The sequence below is a fragment of the Polistes fuscatus genome, unplaced genomic scaffold, assembly GCF_010416935.1.
Source record: "Polistes fuscatus isolate 324 unplaced genomic scaffold, CU_Pfus_HIC Scaffold6, whole genome shotgun sequence".
Classification (NCBI taxonomy): Eukaryota; Metazoa; Arthropoda; class Insecta; order Hymenoptera; family Vespidae; genus Polistes; species Polistes fuscatus.
In genome coordinates, this window is record NW_025113140.1 from 7,922,965 (window position 1) to 7,941,989 (window position 19,025).

Here is a 19,025-nt window from a genome sequence, read left to right on the forward strand (position 1 = left end):
CATTTAATTCTAAAGTTTGAATCGTACGAAATTGATACGATACAAATGATCAACGAGTCACATTATATTCGTTCAATTCTATTCATCGATGTTTATTCACAGCGTTTCTCGTTGTAAAAGGTTAAGCAGTAGAAATTTCAACATCAACTCTCGAATGAGAGTTTGAAATGAAATTTGTACTTTATTCCCATAGTCTCGGCGCTATCGTGTTCTCCCCTTTTTCAATCCCTTTCTCTCTTTCCCTCATGCCCAATCCGTCTCCCTTTTCTCACTTTCTCTCTTAGCTTAACCCTTTCTGCGTCTCCAGAGATTGTAAACAGTATAATAATGACCGTTCTTATTACTTATCTACGATGGTTGGAATGAAGAGCTTCGGGGGTCGAACTTTCCGGATTTGCACCTCTCCGAGATTCTAATTAGTAATGCTAACGAAAGTTCGTGCGGAATAATGAACGGCGTTGCGAGTATCGAATTAAGTGCCGTCTGGATTACGTCAACGCGTTACGAGTGTCAACGTGGTTGTTCGAATTTTGTCAGACCGTCCTTGTGAATTTGCGAATGACAACGAGCTTGAGATAGTAAGAGAGAGAGAGAGAGTAGGGTAGATAAATGTAGAAGGAGGAGAAGGATGAAGAATAAGAGGAAGAGAACGTACGCCAGCACACGTTTGAGTTAGTTAAGTTAACGAAAAATTACCATGAATACATACACACAGACACAGACACACACACATATACACTTGTATGCATATAAATTAATTGTGCGTGCTTGACAGAATATATTCTTATTGTTTGAAAATACGATATCTCGTTAAGAACTTACAATTGTTACACGAGACTTGGGAATTTCTACGGAATATCGCTCTAAACTTCTATTTTCATTCAGTACGATTCGCGAAGATTCATGTTCTCATCGAACTATCAAGGAAAATTACTTTTGCTTATGTACGTATCGCAATTTCTAATGTAAGTTACACATTATGCAATAATACAGAACACGGAATAATTTATTGCGAGAGATGTGATATTCGCCAAGTTTATCGTTTAAAAACAATTTTCATTAGAATGAATTTATTATAATAAATAAATGTAATGGGAAAATAATGAAGATATTTGAGCGTTGGTTACGATAATGCGAACTATTTATCTCGCTTATCACCTTTATTTCGAATTCTTGTCATCCGAGCAAAGTCTTTTTATTTTTATCTTACTCGACGGCTTTTGTTCTGTCATCTTTTTTATTAGATCTCTCTGGGGGGTGGGGTGGGATATGTTAATCTATAATATTACGCCCACGGATAGGATTAAATTGTCTCTGTCTTTTTCTTGCTCCTTGATTAGGCGATGATAATTACGAAATTTGGTGAAACGACATGAAAAGAGAAGTGGGACAGAATCCACAGCCGATTTTGACAGTTGAACAAAATCATGGAAGGTGTGTATATGTGTGTAAGAGTAAAAATATAAAAGATAACCAATTGTTAGATATGAAAAAATCGGGTATCTCCTTGTTTTCACAGTTACACTAACATGAACGATTTTAAAGTATGGGCATTTCCTGTACATTATTTTCATATTTGTTTAATTCACTTCTTATGAAAAAATCTTTCAAATTAAACTTATTAAATATGTAATTAAGATATAATAATGTATTTATTTCTAAATATTCTTCGTTTTAAATACACTATATTTTAATAATTTTCAAGAAAAAAAATCTAGAGTAAGCATAACGTTCTGTGTGGTGACCACACACACACAAATTATATCCTTTTTTTATTTATTATTACCTTCTTCTGTTTGTTATTTTTACATTAACTCTTATTATTGCAATATCATAATTTTGTCGATAGAAAAATCGTTTCTTTAATAAATCATAGTGAATCCGGTATGAATCACAAGAGCACGAGTGCTACCAAGAGAAGAGGATCGAACAAACAGCGGCTACTTATCCATCGAAAGTACTTATCTATTGACGTGGCTCTGAGTCGACCAACAAACCGTGTTTTCACGGCTAGCTCGCTCGTTCTTGTACAAGATTACCGATACTTCGAGTATACCGCTTACCGAATTAACGATGTTATTGTTTGTTCAATCGGCATCATTATTCCGGAAGAAGGCTCGATGGAATCTTCTTTATCTTCTATTTCCAATCACAGGATGTTTTCATAAAACGCAAAAGCCAACTCCGAATAGAAAAACACTTTTAAGATTTTTAGAAAATTACTTTTAAATTGAATATAAACTTTAATCGAAATGTTCTTCAATTTTATATAAAAATGTATATAATATTATGATACTTCATTTATATTTTTTTTTTAGCAATTGTAAACAATATTTTATATATATATATGTAATATAAAATTTTTCCTCGTAGAAAAATTCTGACTATAACGCTCTTTCTGCCGAGAATTTCCCCGGTATCTTCCGATCGAATATTCGAGCATTTATTTTCGCGAGAAATAGAGCGTACAGAGGACGAGCTTTTCACCGTATCGTCCTGGAAAGCACTAACGATTTTTGGCCACCGTTACCGAGTTTTAGCGTCATTTCCACACGATAACGGAACACATCATGAAGTATTTCAAAGCTTCGAAGATAGAGACTCTTCCTTCTTCTATCTTTATCTATCTATCCTTTTTTCTATAAGCCACAGGTAAAGTTATAATACTTCATAGATATTTCGTAACGATTACCAGCATAATATTATATTCGGTCGAGTGATACGTTTGGTAGGATATTATAGACTGCTCGCTCGTTTCGTTGCTAAATTATGTTGACGTTTCTCTAAAATATACATATACTTGGGAATATATCAAAGGAAACACCTTATAATATGATGTAAGGCCAACCGTGGAATAGTTTATGGCAACCAACGGGCTATTGCCATTCATTGGTAAGAGCGGCTTATATCAAGCGATAGATACACACGCATCTATACATTGAATTCTGGTGTATGTGTGAATGCAAGTAGCATAGAAATTCGCAGCACCGATATTACCAACGTAGTAGTAGTAGTAGTAGTAGTAGTAGCAGCAGTGATATTATAGTAGAGGAATGGTAATGATAACAGTAATACTAACCGTATAGAGAGATGCTACGTCTCTCCCTCAGGATTACGCCGATTCGTCGGACATCTCCGTCAGTTTCTGCCAATGTGTCAGACGGATGTGCTCGATGCCCGTCGGCCTCTTGCGTTACGAGACTCGAATCTGCAAATGTGTGATTAATTGAAGATTAGTCGAATTACCGGCCAATGTTCTGCGCCTTCCCACGCCGTAGAGAAGGCCGATCATCGAGACGTCACTTGCAGAAAGGACATCGCTTGTCCTCGGGACAATGTTTCTCGTTAATCGTCGCTTATTGTTAGATTCTACTATTGGTACATTATCATTGGATACCAACCCTATTTGACATACCTATTCTACCTATTTTATTTTAATGCTCTTTATACGAAACCGACAAACGTTCATTACTTTTCATTGAAATTACATTTATTTCAATCGCATTTTTTTTTCTCTTGTAATTATATTAATATAGCATTTTGTAACGAATTTTTTAAATCATTCATACATGTTATATTTAATGTATTTTATTACCAAAGAGGTGGTATTGGTCCACGGTTCTTGTCCTTTGTTTCATCGCACGGGTCACCCATCCTCGTCCGTGTCTATGTTGCTTGACTTCAGTGATCTAGGGTATAGTATAAAATAGAAACGTGTCTATTTTATTTTGATCTGTTATATGTAAAAATAAAAAAGGAAAAGATTGATTTTATAGGTGTTAAATATAAATTCGCAATTGCAATGGCAAGGCGTGTTATAAATTAATAAAGAATACATAAAAGACTAGCATTACAAGTACCGTTTGGAATAATCGATAAAATATTGTAGTAAAATGTTATCGAATCGAAAGCATAATGATCTCAACGACGATGGCGTGCGAATGATAACGAAGGTATAAAATAACGAATAGTCGATGTTCGATCAATTCGACAGAAACGTCAATGAGATGTATTGTCTTCGAAAAATGGCAAGTTATATTTTAGAATTAATGACATTCTCGCAGGATAATTCGAATATATTTTATAACTAGCAGCTCGTTCTCTCGTATATAAAAGATTATTTCTATATTTAATACGTTGACTCGATGATGTGTGTCGATCAAACTACTACTACAATAACGAATTACGATTAATCGACAATTTCTAATGACGTTTTTTCGAACAATTTCTTTAACAGAGTCAGAATTATTTTTATACCATTCTTTCATATCAATGAATGACTTTACGAAAATACAGAAAAAATCTAACTCACGTCCACAAAAAAAATAACATTAGTTATCTTATAATCATCGTTAAAAATTTATATGAGAAAAAAATAGTAAGAAAATATTTTATATAATCATGTAAGTACCAATGTGTATGAATCATCTTCTTGTATTGTACTATTGCAGTTGACATAACGAATGGTATCAGACTATTTCCTACTTCGTTTTTCTTTCTCTCTCTCTCTCTCTCTCTCTCTCTTTTTCTTTCTACTTTTCTATCCAACACTTTTGAGAGAATTTATGCTCGAGCCGTGTCGACGAAGCGCAGCGATAATGAGGAAATATCGTTTTGCGATATCGATCCGTTTTATATAAAAGGACATGCGACGAAAAAGGCTCGTTATTTGTTATATATACCGTAGACATGAGACACGTGAATCGATTCTATGCATTGAAGCAATATCACAATGACATGAAAAGCAACATTATCTTTTAACAATCAATTAATATCGTACAAAAAAGGTCCTGTTATTTTAGCCATGATATTACTTAACGTTTGAATAAAAATCCGAACCGTAGGTTATTCATGAAATCTCGTTCATTATTTTTTTTTTTTTTTATAACTCATACGTTTCAAATGGTAAAAAATAAATTCGTTCTGCCAAAAATTTGTTCATCAATTTTGTTTTTTCAGATAGATACAGTAAACTTTAAAACGATTTTGCGTTTAATCCTTTAATACTTTGATTCTTACAAAACCATTTCTAGTTACATTCGAGTATTGGACAGAATTTAGATCAAAAGTTATTCCCTTTTTATCAGCAATACAATGCTATCTGGTTTATATCGTCAAACGAATCTTACAAACGTTACAAACGTTGGTTAGTTTAAAAAATGATTTGAATACTGATAACGTTCTTGTGTGAAGAAAAAAAAATAAAAAAAGAAGAAATATACGTTTCTCTCTCAACTAATTTGTATAGGTCACGTTTATTACAATCGTAGTATTTCATCGAAAAGAGTTTGTTTCGACCAAAACTCGTATACAAATATCGAGCAATAAATATTGAACAATAGTAGGTACAGAAAGAAAAACACGTATTTCGCGTAGGTACTATTACAACACAACCGGAGGTAAAGCTATTGAACGAACGAATTCTACTTTACGGTAAAAGGGACAAAAGCGTGGTGGACGCTCGTATCCGCCATGAATCATAATCGATGCCAGGAAAGTGCAAAATGTTTCTTTCTCACGCTTCGAACTTCCTTGAAATATCGTCTTCACGAGGAAGCTACCAAACGAGACTTCCATTTTCACAAATTAGCGAAGCAATCTTCCTTTCCAATTTCAAACATATTTATTATACTTTATAGTATAGTAAGTTCCTATTTTGCTAGAAAAAATTTGCCGAAGGGCAAGAATAGCGATCTGTGTGTGTGTGTATGTGTTTGTGTGTAGTTCCACGAAAAAGGGTAGAGAATATTTTCCTGGTAAGCGTATTTTCCATGCGCGTCATTTAAATTGCAGCACACTCGCGGGCAAAAAGCAATTGAATCTATTCGCTAGTTCCATTTTTCCGTGGTTTCCCATATGCCAGGGGACCGTAGAGAACGGCAACTGCAATTTCCCGGTGCGTAAATGGCAAGGACATTGGCAACGTCTATCTCGAGCGTGGCTGAACATATTACCCCCTTACATGTATGACATACGTATCGTGGTATAACAATACGGCGCATAACTCGCATTCTATTCTTGAACGTGTATATACGAAATTCTCTATACATGGATAGAAAAGAGATAGAGATAAAAAGGGGAACATAGAGACAAGAGAACTACAGGATGCCTTGAAAATAATATTGGTGTAAGCTAATTCTCAAAAGGGAAATTCTTTTGTTACAAGATTTCTACAAACATCAAAAAGTTCAGATATTTATACTTTTATTTTGTTATTTTCATCTTTACGATACTCTTTTCGTTTATATTAAATTAATTTATAGATCGTTGAAATTTGTAAAATAATAATTATTAGTCTAATAGGAAATTCTTTTGTTACAAGATTTCTACAAACATCAAAAAGTTCAGATATTTTTATACTTTTATTTTGTTATTTTCATCTTTACGATACTCTTTTCGTTTATATTAAATTAATTTATAGATAACGAAAAGATCGTTGAAATTTAAAATTGTTGTAAAATAATAATTATTATTCTAATATTTGTATTTATAATTCGTATACATTAGTCGGTAACCACTTGTATATATTACTATGTACTATGAACTATATTATTACGTATGTTAACATCGTTTTCTCGATGTACGCTCGAACGCGTCTCTACACTTTGAAACGATCGGCCCTTACCGAGAACGTTTTAACTATCTAGGTCACATAGGCACGTGCGCGCGTGTACGCATTTCTCTTCGTTTCATGATCGTTTCATCGTGAAGCAAATATTGAATTTGCATGGCCGTCTCGTTCCTGCAATGCGGATAAATTCGCTTTCGCCCGGCCAAGTTTATGCGTTCATCCGTAGAATTATGAAGAGAAAAAAAAAATAGAAAAAAAAAAAAAAGAAATAAAATCTTGATATACTTTAAACGTGAGAAAAAGTATTTTTCGAAAAGGAAATCTAATAATTTAATCGCAACTCGTGCATATATTCGTAAATACGAAAAATTCTCGTTATTGGAGGAAATGAGAAGAAATTTTCCCCCAAAAAATTGATCAAAGTAACATATATATCTTACTTATCGTGTTTTGCGTTGAAATCGAGTAATATGCCATAAATAAAAATGCGAGACTATGGAGATATAATCGATAAGAAAAACGCGAGAAGAAAAATGAGGTAATAAGTAAACTTCAACGCCTTCGTAACATCCACAATGACGGACATGAAAATTCTTTAAACGTACATTTCCAAGGGTTCGAGTATAAAATATACGGCATGAAAGTATCACTAGAGAAATTCCATGAAGGAGAAGGAAAAAGGTAAAGGAGAGTGAGAAAGAGAGAGAGAGGAAGATATGAGAGAAAAAATTTATTTGCTTTTTTAAGTCGAATTGCTAATACCTACCTCAACCCTACTTGTTTTCATACCTACCACGTGTTGCACAGCTGATTAACAAGCTTCAAAGTACACGCACCATCGGAACGATCGATCGAAACGTTTGAGATTCTTTTAATAACGAGTAGTTACTACGGAAAAGTGCAAACGTTGTTTATGTATGCTTTTCGTAGGAGAACGTCGAGAAACGTTAAATTAACTTTCAACATTGACATTGACGTAACTTCGAAAACGATTGACGTTGCCATCGAGTCATCGAATCGAAACGTCGTCGTCGTCGTCATCGTTAAATTTTCTCGTGGGACTTATGCATGTTGTTGCGTTATGTATATGCGTGTGAAAGTAAACGTAGTTGTGTAGTCGTATATATATATATACATAAATATAATATATATATACGTGTGTAAGTATGTGTTACAAGTTTTCCCATCAGAAAGCTGGTAACGTGCTGTCGTGTGACGACGACGACGACAACGTAACTTTGATATTATGTAGACTCGCCATAGGATTCTACCGTTGAACCATACGAACATGCATACATATCTACATACATATGTATGTATTATATATATATATATATAAATTCCCAGATGCATACCTATACTTTATCCAACATTTCAACGACACGTCGGCCTTCTCGAGACGTTGGAAACTTTGAGGACAAGTCGTGAGAATATTTTCTCGAGGTGTTACCCGTTGCATCAGACGCCCAATCTTCGATTTGTCCGAGAATATAGTGAAAACCGAGCTTGTTAGAGCCAACGAGGACGACGACTTCGTATAATTTGGAATTTTTCTATAATAAAATCTTCGACGAAGTTCTGTATACTTTACTATCTGATGGTGTTTGTACCAGACCTTTATTGGAAGCTATTGTATTCAAACAGTATACGAGACAGTCGTCTTGATTTAACTCGCTTATTAAATGTTGTTTTGTAAGTATAGCGAAAGTAAGGGTCCGTATATAAATCGTCCGTGTTATTTTTTAATTTAATTATCACTCGAATGGTAAATTATCGTATATCATACTTATCTGGGAGAAAAATAGAGAGAAAGATATAGCGAAATATATTATACGGCGTGTGTTTCTTTGAATAATTCATGTGGGATCATCACGAAGATAAAAGAATAAGATACAGGCGTGTTCGATTTGTAGAAAGAAAATCTTCGTAGAAATATAAGGAAGGTGTGGGCTTTCGAAATCGTTAAGAAACGATAACAGGATAAAAGAGAGAACATGGGATAATACGGAGCTGTATTTTTCATTTTATCTATGCTTTTCCTTCCCGTGTAAATACAAATAAATTTATACGTTTGAATAAAGCAATACTTTTTTATCAACAGATCACGCGCACAAATGGCTAACATTATTAAACTCTTCAATTTAATGTCGCAAATATTTGAAAAAGGCTTTTGATTCTATCAAATTAACATAGATTAAAAAGCGAATACGATCGATTAGTTTATCGAATTAACAGAAAATCTCTTTAAATTTCTATCAAATGATAAATATTTTCACTGTAGAATTGTCAACGAAGTTAATTGATTTGATTGCGCGTGTATGCACATTGTAGATATGTATGCACGCCTGTGTGTATGTTCTATGCGCGCGCGCGTGTGTTTGTATCGTAATCGCATTTGTTTTGTATCAATTTTAATAAAAAATTTCTACAGTCAGATAAATGAATTTTTCTACTCTCCTAGGATTTATTTTAAAACGATAAGAAACGCCTATAAAAAAAGAAAAAAAGAAAAAGAAAACACGTCGAGAAGAACGATTAACGTGAACGCCCACCGTTCGCAGAAGATTATTTTCGTAAGCACGCACGCCACATACAACACACTCGTATTAGTTATATCGTTCGTGGAGGGCTGAGTCATAGCGACATAATTTTTGATTGGTTTCGAAAGCATACCGGAAGTAGAACTTAATCTCTTCGAGCTAGAAAATAGAGAGAGAGAGAGAGAGTATGTGTGAAGAGATTGAACAAGAGTCAAAGAGTGAGAGGGAGAGAGAAATAGGTGAAGAAGGAGGAGGAGGAGGGGAAAAGTAACGAGGGATTGAGATTATACTTGAGGGAGTACTCCAGCGCTTCAGGATTTAAGCATTATTCCTCGTTCGAATCGGTCGACATTAACGAAGCCATTAGTACTTCCTTAACTCCGCGACGGCTGTGCCAATGGAACTGAAATCGCAGCTACGAAATGAAAGCTGCATCGAGTAATGGAGCGGCCATCTGTCGCTTAAAAAAAAAAAAAAGACTGAGCTTTCTGCCTATATACCTTTTATTCCACATCTCTCTCTCTCTCTCTCTCTCTTTCTTTCTTTATCTCTCACAATCAAATTTATTCCCTCTCACAGGAGGTATATCACATTTTATCATAAATCATATTTCCAAACTCGTTAGTGAAGCCGCAAAAGTTCTCCTGCAACTTTACCAATTATTTTTTCACACCCTTTGCGACTAAGGAAGAACCATCAATCGGAAGAGAGAGAGAGAGAGAGAGAGAGAGAGAGAGTTTACTTTGATAAGTTTCGTAAATTCAAACTCCGAAGGATTCTATGAACGGCAATGAAACGACTGCAGCTTTCGTATCGACAGGCATTGTTGTTGTTGACATCAAATATTATGCTCTTTATCACACGAAAACGTATCTCTCTTGGAACCTGTTTGATACTTATCGGCATTCAAGAATGAACTACTATGGAATAGTACTATGGAAACTACGTCTTACGTCGGCACGCCTAACCGTTGCCATACTGCGCTTGCTGCATTGTATGCTTACACGACAATCAACATGGCTCGTGTGAAACGTCGTGCATACCAAGCCTACTTGCCTACCGACGCCAATACTATCCTACATATGTATACATATGTATATATACATATATATATATATGTGTATGTATATCTGTACACACGTACTTACAACGTACACATATTCCTAGTTTAGTGTGCATGCCGTACAATGTAGCGTTGTTGGGAAACATCGACACGGTACACACGCTTGCATGCTCTCTATAGGAAAACGCGTAGGCATTCGGGCTATAGTGCTGAGATTGGGTAGGGTCACTTTGCAATCTCCGCTTGCAAGGGAACCGAAACGAAAATGAAAATACTTCGTTCGCATTTTAAAGATAACCTACTATCCAATTTATACCTCAGATGTAACGTTTAAAAGGAATTATTGTGGTGTTTCTTAATGTAATCATTTTAATTACTTTCTTAGAATAATTCGAACGAATTTAATATGATTATATTATTTGGATAAAAATTTGTCTTTAAAGAATTGGTCTATTTTGTTGTCGTAACATTTAAGGATTACGTAATATCGATTAAATGATTGAACTTCGACGTTTCATCCTATAAACGGGTAAGAGGAAAAGAAAAATCGAACGAAATATACGTTTAGTAAGAAGAAAAGTACTGGCGAAGCTTTTAGAAACTATCCGGAGCAGCTTTTAGTGCGTTTCATCCAGGTGAGTACCACCACTAAGGGGGGCAGCGGGGGGGGAGCCGCTTAAGAACAATCGAGGTGTGTTCTCTTACGATTCGAAACGCGACAGACGCGTCATTTCAAACGACAGCAGTAGCGAAAGCACTTGCCGTAGTACTTTGTCCGTCGAGCCCATTATGAAAATGATGCACGCCCTTTGTCAATCGTTCCTTCCGAAAGGTATATTTTTCTTCTCTTTCGTAAAACGAATCGTCCTTGCCAAATTTGCTAAGCGAGTCGTTTATTACGCTAATTGATCCTCGAGGTAAAAACAAAAAAAAAATGTTGCTTTGATTTTTAATGGAAAGACCCCCCCACCCCCCATTCATTTGTTTCAAAAGGATTCTCCGATTAATTTCTCGTTAGATTTATTACTCGCTTGAGAAATAAGTGTTCTATTTATGCGATACTGTTTAAAAGTTGAAAAAATAACTAACGTTTAAATTTACATGAAGATTGAAAATTAATGTATCTCCGCAAAGCTCCTATTATTCTTTGAGAAATCCATCAAAGATATGCCCTCCTTTCTCTTGATCTTTTTTTATTTCCTTTTACTTAAGGAAATATCGGAAATCGAGATAATCAGAGAATATATATCGCTGTCTCCTTGTATATGTGTGTATGTGTATGTGTATATATATATATAAATAAGTGCGATTGAAAGAGTGTGGGTAGTTATATTTAGATAGCTGTCGGAACGAGAGGAGGAATGTATATAGATGTATCGGTTCCTGCATAAATTACACATTCGTAAACGTATTGGTGCTTCTGCAGGGAGTCGTGTGTAAGCTCGATTTGTGCTTGCGCAAGCGTACATATTTAAGTATATGTATATGTGCATTTCGTACGAGGGTTGGTGTCTAATACGAAAACAAGTTACTCTAACCCAAGGGGCCCCTATCTTTGATACTGGGTCATCCCATAACAAATTGATCGGTGGCATTGGATCGTAGAGCTTTGGAACAAGTCTTTCGTGTTTCGTCGCGGGACAAAGTCCTTTGTGAAGCTTTCGTTTAGTTTCTGCCAACCCTCGTACGCTTTACATTCGGCTTCTATGTTTCACGATAAACATACGGCCTTGTGTCTCTATCCACCATTATTTCTTTCTCTGTCTCTATCTTTTTATCTCTTTCCGCTTGTCATTCCGTACTTCGCTTTATCTCTATCTTTCTTTCTCTCTCTTTTTCTTTTTCTTTTTTTTTTCGAATGAGATCTTCAGTCTCATTCGAAAAAAGAAAAAAGGAAAAAGAAGAAGAAAAAAAGATACACAAGAAGCGAGCGTAGTCTCGATGTGAAATGCATCTCCGTACACGTACCCTTTTCGTCTCGCATAACATTCGCACGCTTGAAATTCCATTTTCGTCGTTGCCCGTGCAGCTCTTTAATAATCGTCATCGCTAAATTAAATTAGATGGGGTAAAGTTGAACGGTAGATAACAGAGTATCGTATTTTCTATATGGTCGATCGAAAGAACGTTCTTCATCGTCAAATATTGATTAAAATCGATTTAATTCGGATACAAATGCGGTGTATAATAAACGAACACATAGACCTACCCTGCGGTACATCTATTCGCACTCATTCTATCGTTATTTTTCTCCATAATCTTTCTCACTCTGAATTCTAGTAGAGGAACGATCAACGATCTCATTTAAATTTAAACATTACCATGAGTTCTAGCCGATAATTGTCGCGACATTCGGGATTAATTGTTGGAACAGCACGGCAATTAATTATCGCACGATTCTGTCCGCGTCGCGCTATTTTATTGGCGAGCAAGAGACCATGATCTATACAAGTGTGCGAGTGTGAGTGAGATAGAGAAATAAAGAGATAGAGAGGGAGGGAGAGAGAGAGAGAGAGATAAAGGTTTGACGCACGCGTGGACGCCATCGAAAAGAGGGGAGGGTGGTTTTCTCGTTCGTGCGTTTACTCGCACCCACCATTACGTCATAGCAACCTACGAAATTCCAACACTCTCTCCCCTCTCTTTCTCTCTCTCTCTCTATCACGATTGATAAAAAACAAGAGGATCTGATTGGATCCATTGACGTAGCACGCGTAACATTTTCATGCAAGCCATTCCCCATTCTTTGTCACTCGTCCCTCCCCTTTTCTCGTAATATTGAGATTAAACCATCGGTTAGCCTCACAAAAACCAAATTAAATATCACGCTTGACCTCTCTCTCTCTCTCTCTCTCTCTTTTTCTATTCTTCATCTCTTTAATTGTAACTCACCATGGGGAAATAAAAAGGAAACATTTGACTATTTGTATTTCTTTCTCTTTTTCAACTTGTCGATCTATCCATCACTCGTGAGTATTAAATATTTCATCGAAAAAAAAAAAGAAAATATATATACAAATTTCGCGTATTTTCTACGGCCAGTCGAATATTTATGAAATTCTTCGAAGAAATGTTTGTTTAAGCACGCGTCGTTGTTCCACCAACTCCGGAAATAATCCAGCGATGATCGAAAGATAGTTCTAGCAACGTAGATTCCAAAAGAAAAAAACAAAAAAACAAAAAAAATCTTTTCTCCATACTATGGAAACTTTGCTCTTATAGGAAAACTCGAAATGGCTTGCGTCCAAGTTGGAATATAAAGCGGAAGCGAAACCGCCATAAATCCGATACATACCGCGGCACTATACGCTACGGAAATTCGTTATCGGATACAATGGCAATTTTTCTCTCTCTCTCTCCTGTTACTTTCCCCGTTGGTACCTTTTTTCTACCCGACATCCCTCTGTGACCCCCCGAACGACAACAACATTGGGGTACACAGCGGCTTCTTCGTTCCAGGAAGCGCTACGAACGCGACACGGTAACACGAGCTTTTCTCGAACCATCGTCGTCGATCTGGCCGGCTAGCTGGTTGGCTGGCTAGCTGCCGATGAATTACGAGATCGTAGATCGAGGGAAGTCGTTAAAAAAGTATCGCCACATTTTTTCTTAACATCTGCGAACGATTTGGTACGAAAGAGGGTTCGCTCGTAGTGTAGTAGTAGTAGTAGTGTAGTAGGAGAAGGAGGAGGAGGAGGAGGAAGAGGAGGAGGTAACGTTCTTCAGAGAGGACGAATGTTTTACTCCGAAATCCGATCCGATAGGAACGTTACGAAATACCAAGAGAGAAGCTGGTACACAGTGCCTATACTTCTGTCATGGGATATACATATATCCCAGGAGACGATCCATAAACTTTGGATCTGCTCGCAGTCATCCATTTTCAAACGAAACGTATTCGTACGTATGTACATATGTGTAGGTAGGCATCTATTATACGTACCTACCTATATATTTACGTTTATACACTATTTAAAAATATTCATGTTACTAATATCAACATATACATATGTATGTAAATATATTTCCCTACGCATTTATGCATTTACAGGAATGTATATTCATAAACGTGGAAGGGTAGAAAAGTTCTTATACATATGTATCTATACTTATACGCGTATACGCGTATAAACATCGCAAAAGTTTTGATCCCCTACCTAAAGGATACCGGCCCCAAGGTCTTGCGTACTTGCTCATTTTCCGAGGATTACGTCTTCACCTACCTACCTTCTATACACATCAAAACATAATCTTCTCCGGTTGCAAAACGAGCGGGTCGTTCGTGCGAGTGGCTCGGCCGAACAACACAGTTAATATCTGGAACGCGTTGGACACGAAAGCGTCGCTTTCGTGATATATTGTAGCCATATAAACTACGGCTTTACCAACGATACGCTCGCAAAACGGTAGACTGATTTCCATGTTTATGGAAGGTCAGCATGGGGTTAACCCACGACACTACCGCCGAAGACCTATGTTAAACGTCGACCAAAGAAGACGCTTTTTTCTCATGTTAGTTTTCCAATCTTTTTTTACCATCTATATTTAAGTATTATAATAATATTATACAGTATATAAGTCGATCGTCAAATATTCAACTTCGTGGAAAGAAAGTTAAAACCGAAATATAAACTCTATATTTTTATCGATAAAATATTATTATCTTTAGAAGCAGAAACATTTTAAGATCACCCTATGTATATATAAGAATGTATAAACGTTTACATACACACCAAGTATATAGTATTAACGTGGACGGCACAAGCGCAATTATTATTACTCTCGTTATTTCTTCACTCCATTCAAACCGTTCTACCAGCAGTCACTCGCCGAGGTTATTATCCTATTGAGCTTGTAAGAAACGGTCGGGAACGATGTCGTACGAGCATCTTACGACATCCTCCCTTTCCTTCTGTCTCTCTCTCTCACTCTCACTCTCTATCTCTCTTTCTCTCTTTCTCTTTCTCTTTCTTCTTCTCTCTCCCACTTTACTTCAGCGTCTAGCAAAGAGACGAGACAAGAAGAAGGTCGGTTTACCGCTTTAACGTTGCAGCTTCCCTTCCAAGAAACGAGCTTCCATCCGAGCTCATCGAACGAAACTCCTTCCTTGCACGGTGAACGTCGGATCAAAGGCGGCTAAAGAAAAAGATGAACATGTATTACTTTACTTACTTTCTTGATTACTCCCACGTTCGAGTCCGCTATTAAAAAGAAACCAACAATGAAGACAGGATTTTGTGTGAGTTTTTTTCGTCGAATTTTCGTCTGCGATGGAAGTGAAAAGCTTTTGTGCTTTTTTTTTTTAGCTTTGCTCGTCGATTTGATCGATCATCTCGCTTCTTTTAGAAATGATGTCGGTATAGAAAAAAGGATAAACGATAAAGAAAGAGACAGAGAGAGAGAGAGAGAAAGAAAATCTTTCATTTGGACTCCCTAGTTATTAGATCAAGAGCAGATATGAAGACGGATGAGGACTGATTTGAATATAAATGGGGGGGGGGAAACGGAGGTTAATTGAGTACCCAATAAAGAAATCGAAAAATTATTTCGTGGCAAACAATGTTCCTTCTCTTTATCTATAATTTTCTCTCTTTCTCTGTCTTGACCTATCTCTTTTTGCTTCTTCTTATCTATCTCTGTCTCTCTCCTTACTTTTTCTTCCTTTTCTCCACGGACAAAAACGTTTCCCCATCCGGAAAACGTCCAGATCGGAAGATAATAAGGGGAAGGGACTTTTGGAAAAAGGATCACTTTGGAAAGACGGCAATTATCTGGCGTAATTAGACGACAAATTCTCTGTTTTTTCTTCTTTCAGGTGTCACCTTCTCTTATCCTGTTTTTTCTCTCTCTTTTAACTTTTCTTTTTTATTATTTTTCCTTTCTTTCTCTTTTTTCTTTTCTTTCCTTTTATGATTCTTATTCCTATTTCACGGAGCGGTTATTTTATACGAAAAAACAAATACCAAAGGGGGAGAAAGGTCGATTTCGAAAGTGTACTCTTGAGGTAACACACGCGTTTGAAATTTCTCCATTCCGTGGCACCGTCGTTACGTTTTTCTGTTTACTACGAACGTAGAAAAAGAAATACGAATAGCCTTGGAAAATATTACGAGAAGAAAAGATAGAAAAGAAATGAAATCGTCCATGAAAATGACAATGATCGATTGGATCTTGAATAATAAAGAAAAAAAATAAAATGGAAGAAATAATACGAAGAAGAAAAAAAACAACCACAATGGAATCTAATATAAGAGGGATCGATAAAGTTGTTCGTTGAAGCGAACGAACGATTGATCGATTATTAGCATAGTAACTCTGTCCTTGAGGCATATTTGACGTAATGATTGCTAAATGAATAACGAAAATGTTGTTCTTCGTATATCAACTCTCATGGATATGCATATTTGTGTTAGCGACACACATACGCGTGTCTCATATAAAGAAATAGCACCCCAAACGTAGTAATAAATTGCAAAACGGCAATACTTTTATCGTCCATTTTACGAGAGGTCCGTTCTCTTGGCCGTAACTTCGTTTTCGAATCCGATGGGACTATAAAGATAAATTAAGTATGGTTCGAAGGTAAATGGACGCTCGAAAGCGGGCGCGATGCTCTCGGCGAGGTCGTTAAAAGAATTTAACTCGTAGAAATGTTTGAAAACGAATTTGGACAAAAAAATCAATGTATAGGTCTATTGTATTTACATTAAATACAATACTAAACACACATACGTATAATAATATGAAAGAGAATAAACGATCTCGTAAATATAAGAAAAGAAAACTTCGATAATATGATATCTTATAGGAGAAATATTTCGATATACAAATCGTAAGCAATGGAAAGCATCCAAGTGTTCATATTTAAATGATCCACCCGTTACAATATAGTCGCATTCCATTCGTTTCTCTCGAAAGTAGTGGCGAACTTGTCGAGGAAACGTTTGACTTCTTCGCTATGATGAATTTTTAAAATGTATTCCGTCTCAACAGGTTTGCTCGATATTCCTCTCATCGACATCTCTCATTCCCTCTCTCTCTCTCTCTCTCTTTTTCTTTCCAATACACCAATCTTATACATATCAAGACACGTAATATCATTGACCGTGCAAGCGAGTCGTTTTCTTCGAAAAGAACCGTTCGTTTTTCTCGTCGTATCGTTAACGCCTCAATCATTATTTTCGTTTTGGTTTCAGCTCCAGGTCGAGGACAGCATCGAGAACGAGGTCAATCGTAATCTGCCTTACGCTGTTATTAACAATGGAAGCTAGAAGCGTAGAGGGTGCGAATATGACAAATGCGTCCTCCTCCTTATCCTCCTCATCCTCCTTGTCGTCGTCGTCGTCTTCGTCCTCCTCTTCATCGTCCTCATCTTTGTCGTCGTCGTCGTCGTCGTCATCCTCGTCCTCCTCCTCATCCTCATCCTCATCGTCAGCAGTGTCGACGTTAAAGCCGATTACAACGACGGAAGTAGTTTATCAGCGATTCGCCATCGAACCAATGGATCAAACCGCGGTGGTTGGTAGCAGGGTGACCCTTCCGTGTCGAGTTCTCGATCAAAAGGGACCCATTCAATGGACGAAGGATGATTTTGGACTTGGTGCTGTTAGGAATTTGACTGGATACGAACGTTACGCTATGATCGGTAGCGACGAAGAGGGTAAGTATTTCCTTTGAAGAATTCCTATTTATCTTGACGTCAATTTCTCAAACGTCTCTATTTGCTCTGATCCGTTCTCTCTTCTGATTACTATCTTTCATTGACTGTTAGGAAAATAAACAAAAGTGTGTTCGTCCTGGTACATCGTTAATATACTTTTATCAATTCCCCAGTTTGCATAATAATTCATTGTATGTGGTAGTGATAGAAGCTTTTCGTAGTTTCCTTCTCTATTATTTCTCCTGTATCTCGGTCGAATGAAATTAATTACAACTCCGTAATGGAAGCGTTTCATTTGCTCGTCAAAGAACGAACGATCTCGTCCTCCTGGAAAAAGTAAACTTTTGTTACCCTTCCCTTCCCTTTTTCACTGTTTCGTTTTATCTTTTCCTTTTTATTTTTTCCCTCTCTATCTCTTTCTTTCTTTCTTTTTTCTTCTCTTTTCCATATCTGAGTTATCTATGTATCTACCGATCGACGAACTCATTCCCTCCTTCTTTTAACCAATGAGAATACGATTTTATTAAAACTGCTCTCATTGCGCTTTTCGACGACCAACCGACCGCGCTTGTCTTCACGGCGAAATTCAATTTCCTACGCGGCGTACCGTCTACTCATTCTGTTCTCTCTCTCTCTCTCTTGCTCTCTCGTTTTCTCTTTCTTTTCCTCTATCACTCCCGCTTGCACTCATTCCATTTATTCTTTTTTTCTCCTGCTTCAACCGAAAGAATCCAATCGAAATCATCGTGCGTGCTCTCCTCGGAACAGCCGCAACAAAATATTTTATGTCGTTTGCCATCGTCGTACTCGTTTTGTAAGCCAATCGAATCGAGCACGATTCGTTGATACTTTTTTCCTTCGTTGTTTTCCTTTTTTTTTTATTTTTTCTTTCTTTTTTTTTCTTTTATCTTTTCCGTACTTTTTGTACTTTTTCCTTTAAAGCTTGATTGCCAGGCCAATTTCATTTACAATCGATACGTGTATTTACGTTGTACTTCAGAAACGCCTTCGTCTCGTAAAAATAAAAAAGTTATATGACAACTCGTTATGTAGTATATATCGCGTACATTGTTACGTAATCGCACGAGGAAAGATATGGGAAGGATATTTGAAATTTGTATAACATCTCGACGAAGGATATTTCTAATGTTCGTACTCGCTTAGTTGAATAAAACAAAGAAAAGGATCATT

At 36.5% G+C, this 19,025-nt stretch overlaps 1 protein-coding gene across 3 annotated transcripts in view; it reads left to right on the top strand.

The window, feature by feature from the left end:
* LOC122523484 (irregular chiasm C-roughest protein-like) overlaps positions 1–19,025 on the top strand; it is a 122,220-nt gene that overhangs the window by 66,928 nt on the left and 36,267 nt on the right. For 2 of the 3 annotated variants that reach the window (XM_043645247.1, XM_043645248.1), the window contains exon 2: positions 17,371–17,834. In XM_043645247.1, coding sequence (XP_043501182.1) covers positions 17,371–17,834 — 464 coding nt within the window. Of the gene's footprint in view, positions 1–15,261; positions 15,414–17,370; positions 17,835–19,025 lie in introns of those variants that run through there. The other variant, XM_043645249.1, reaches the window with a different exon arrangement.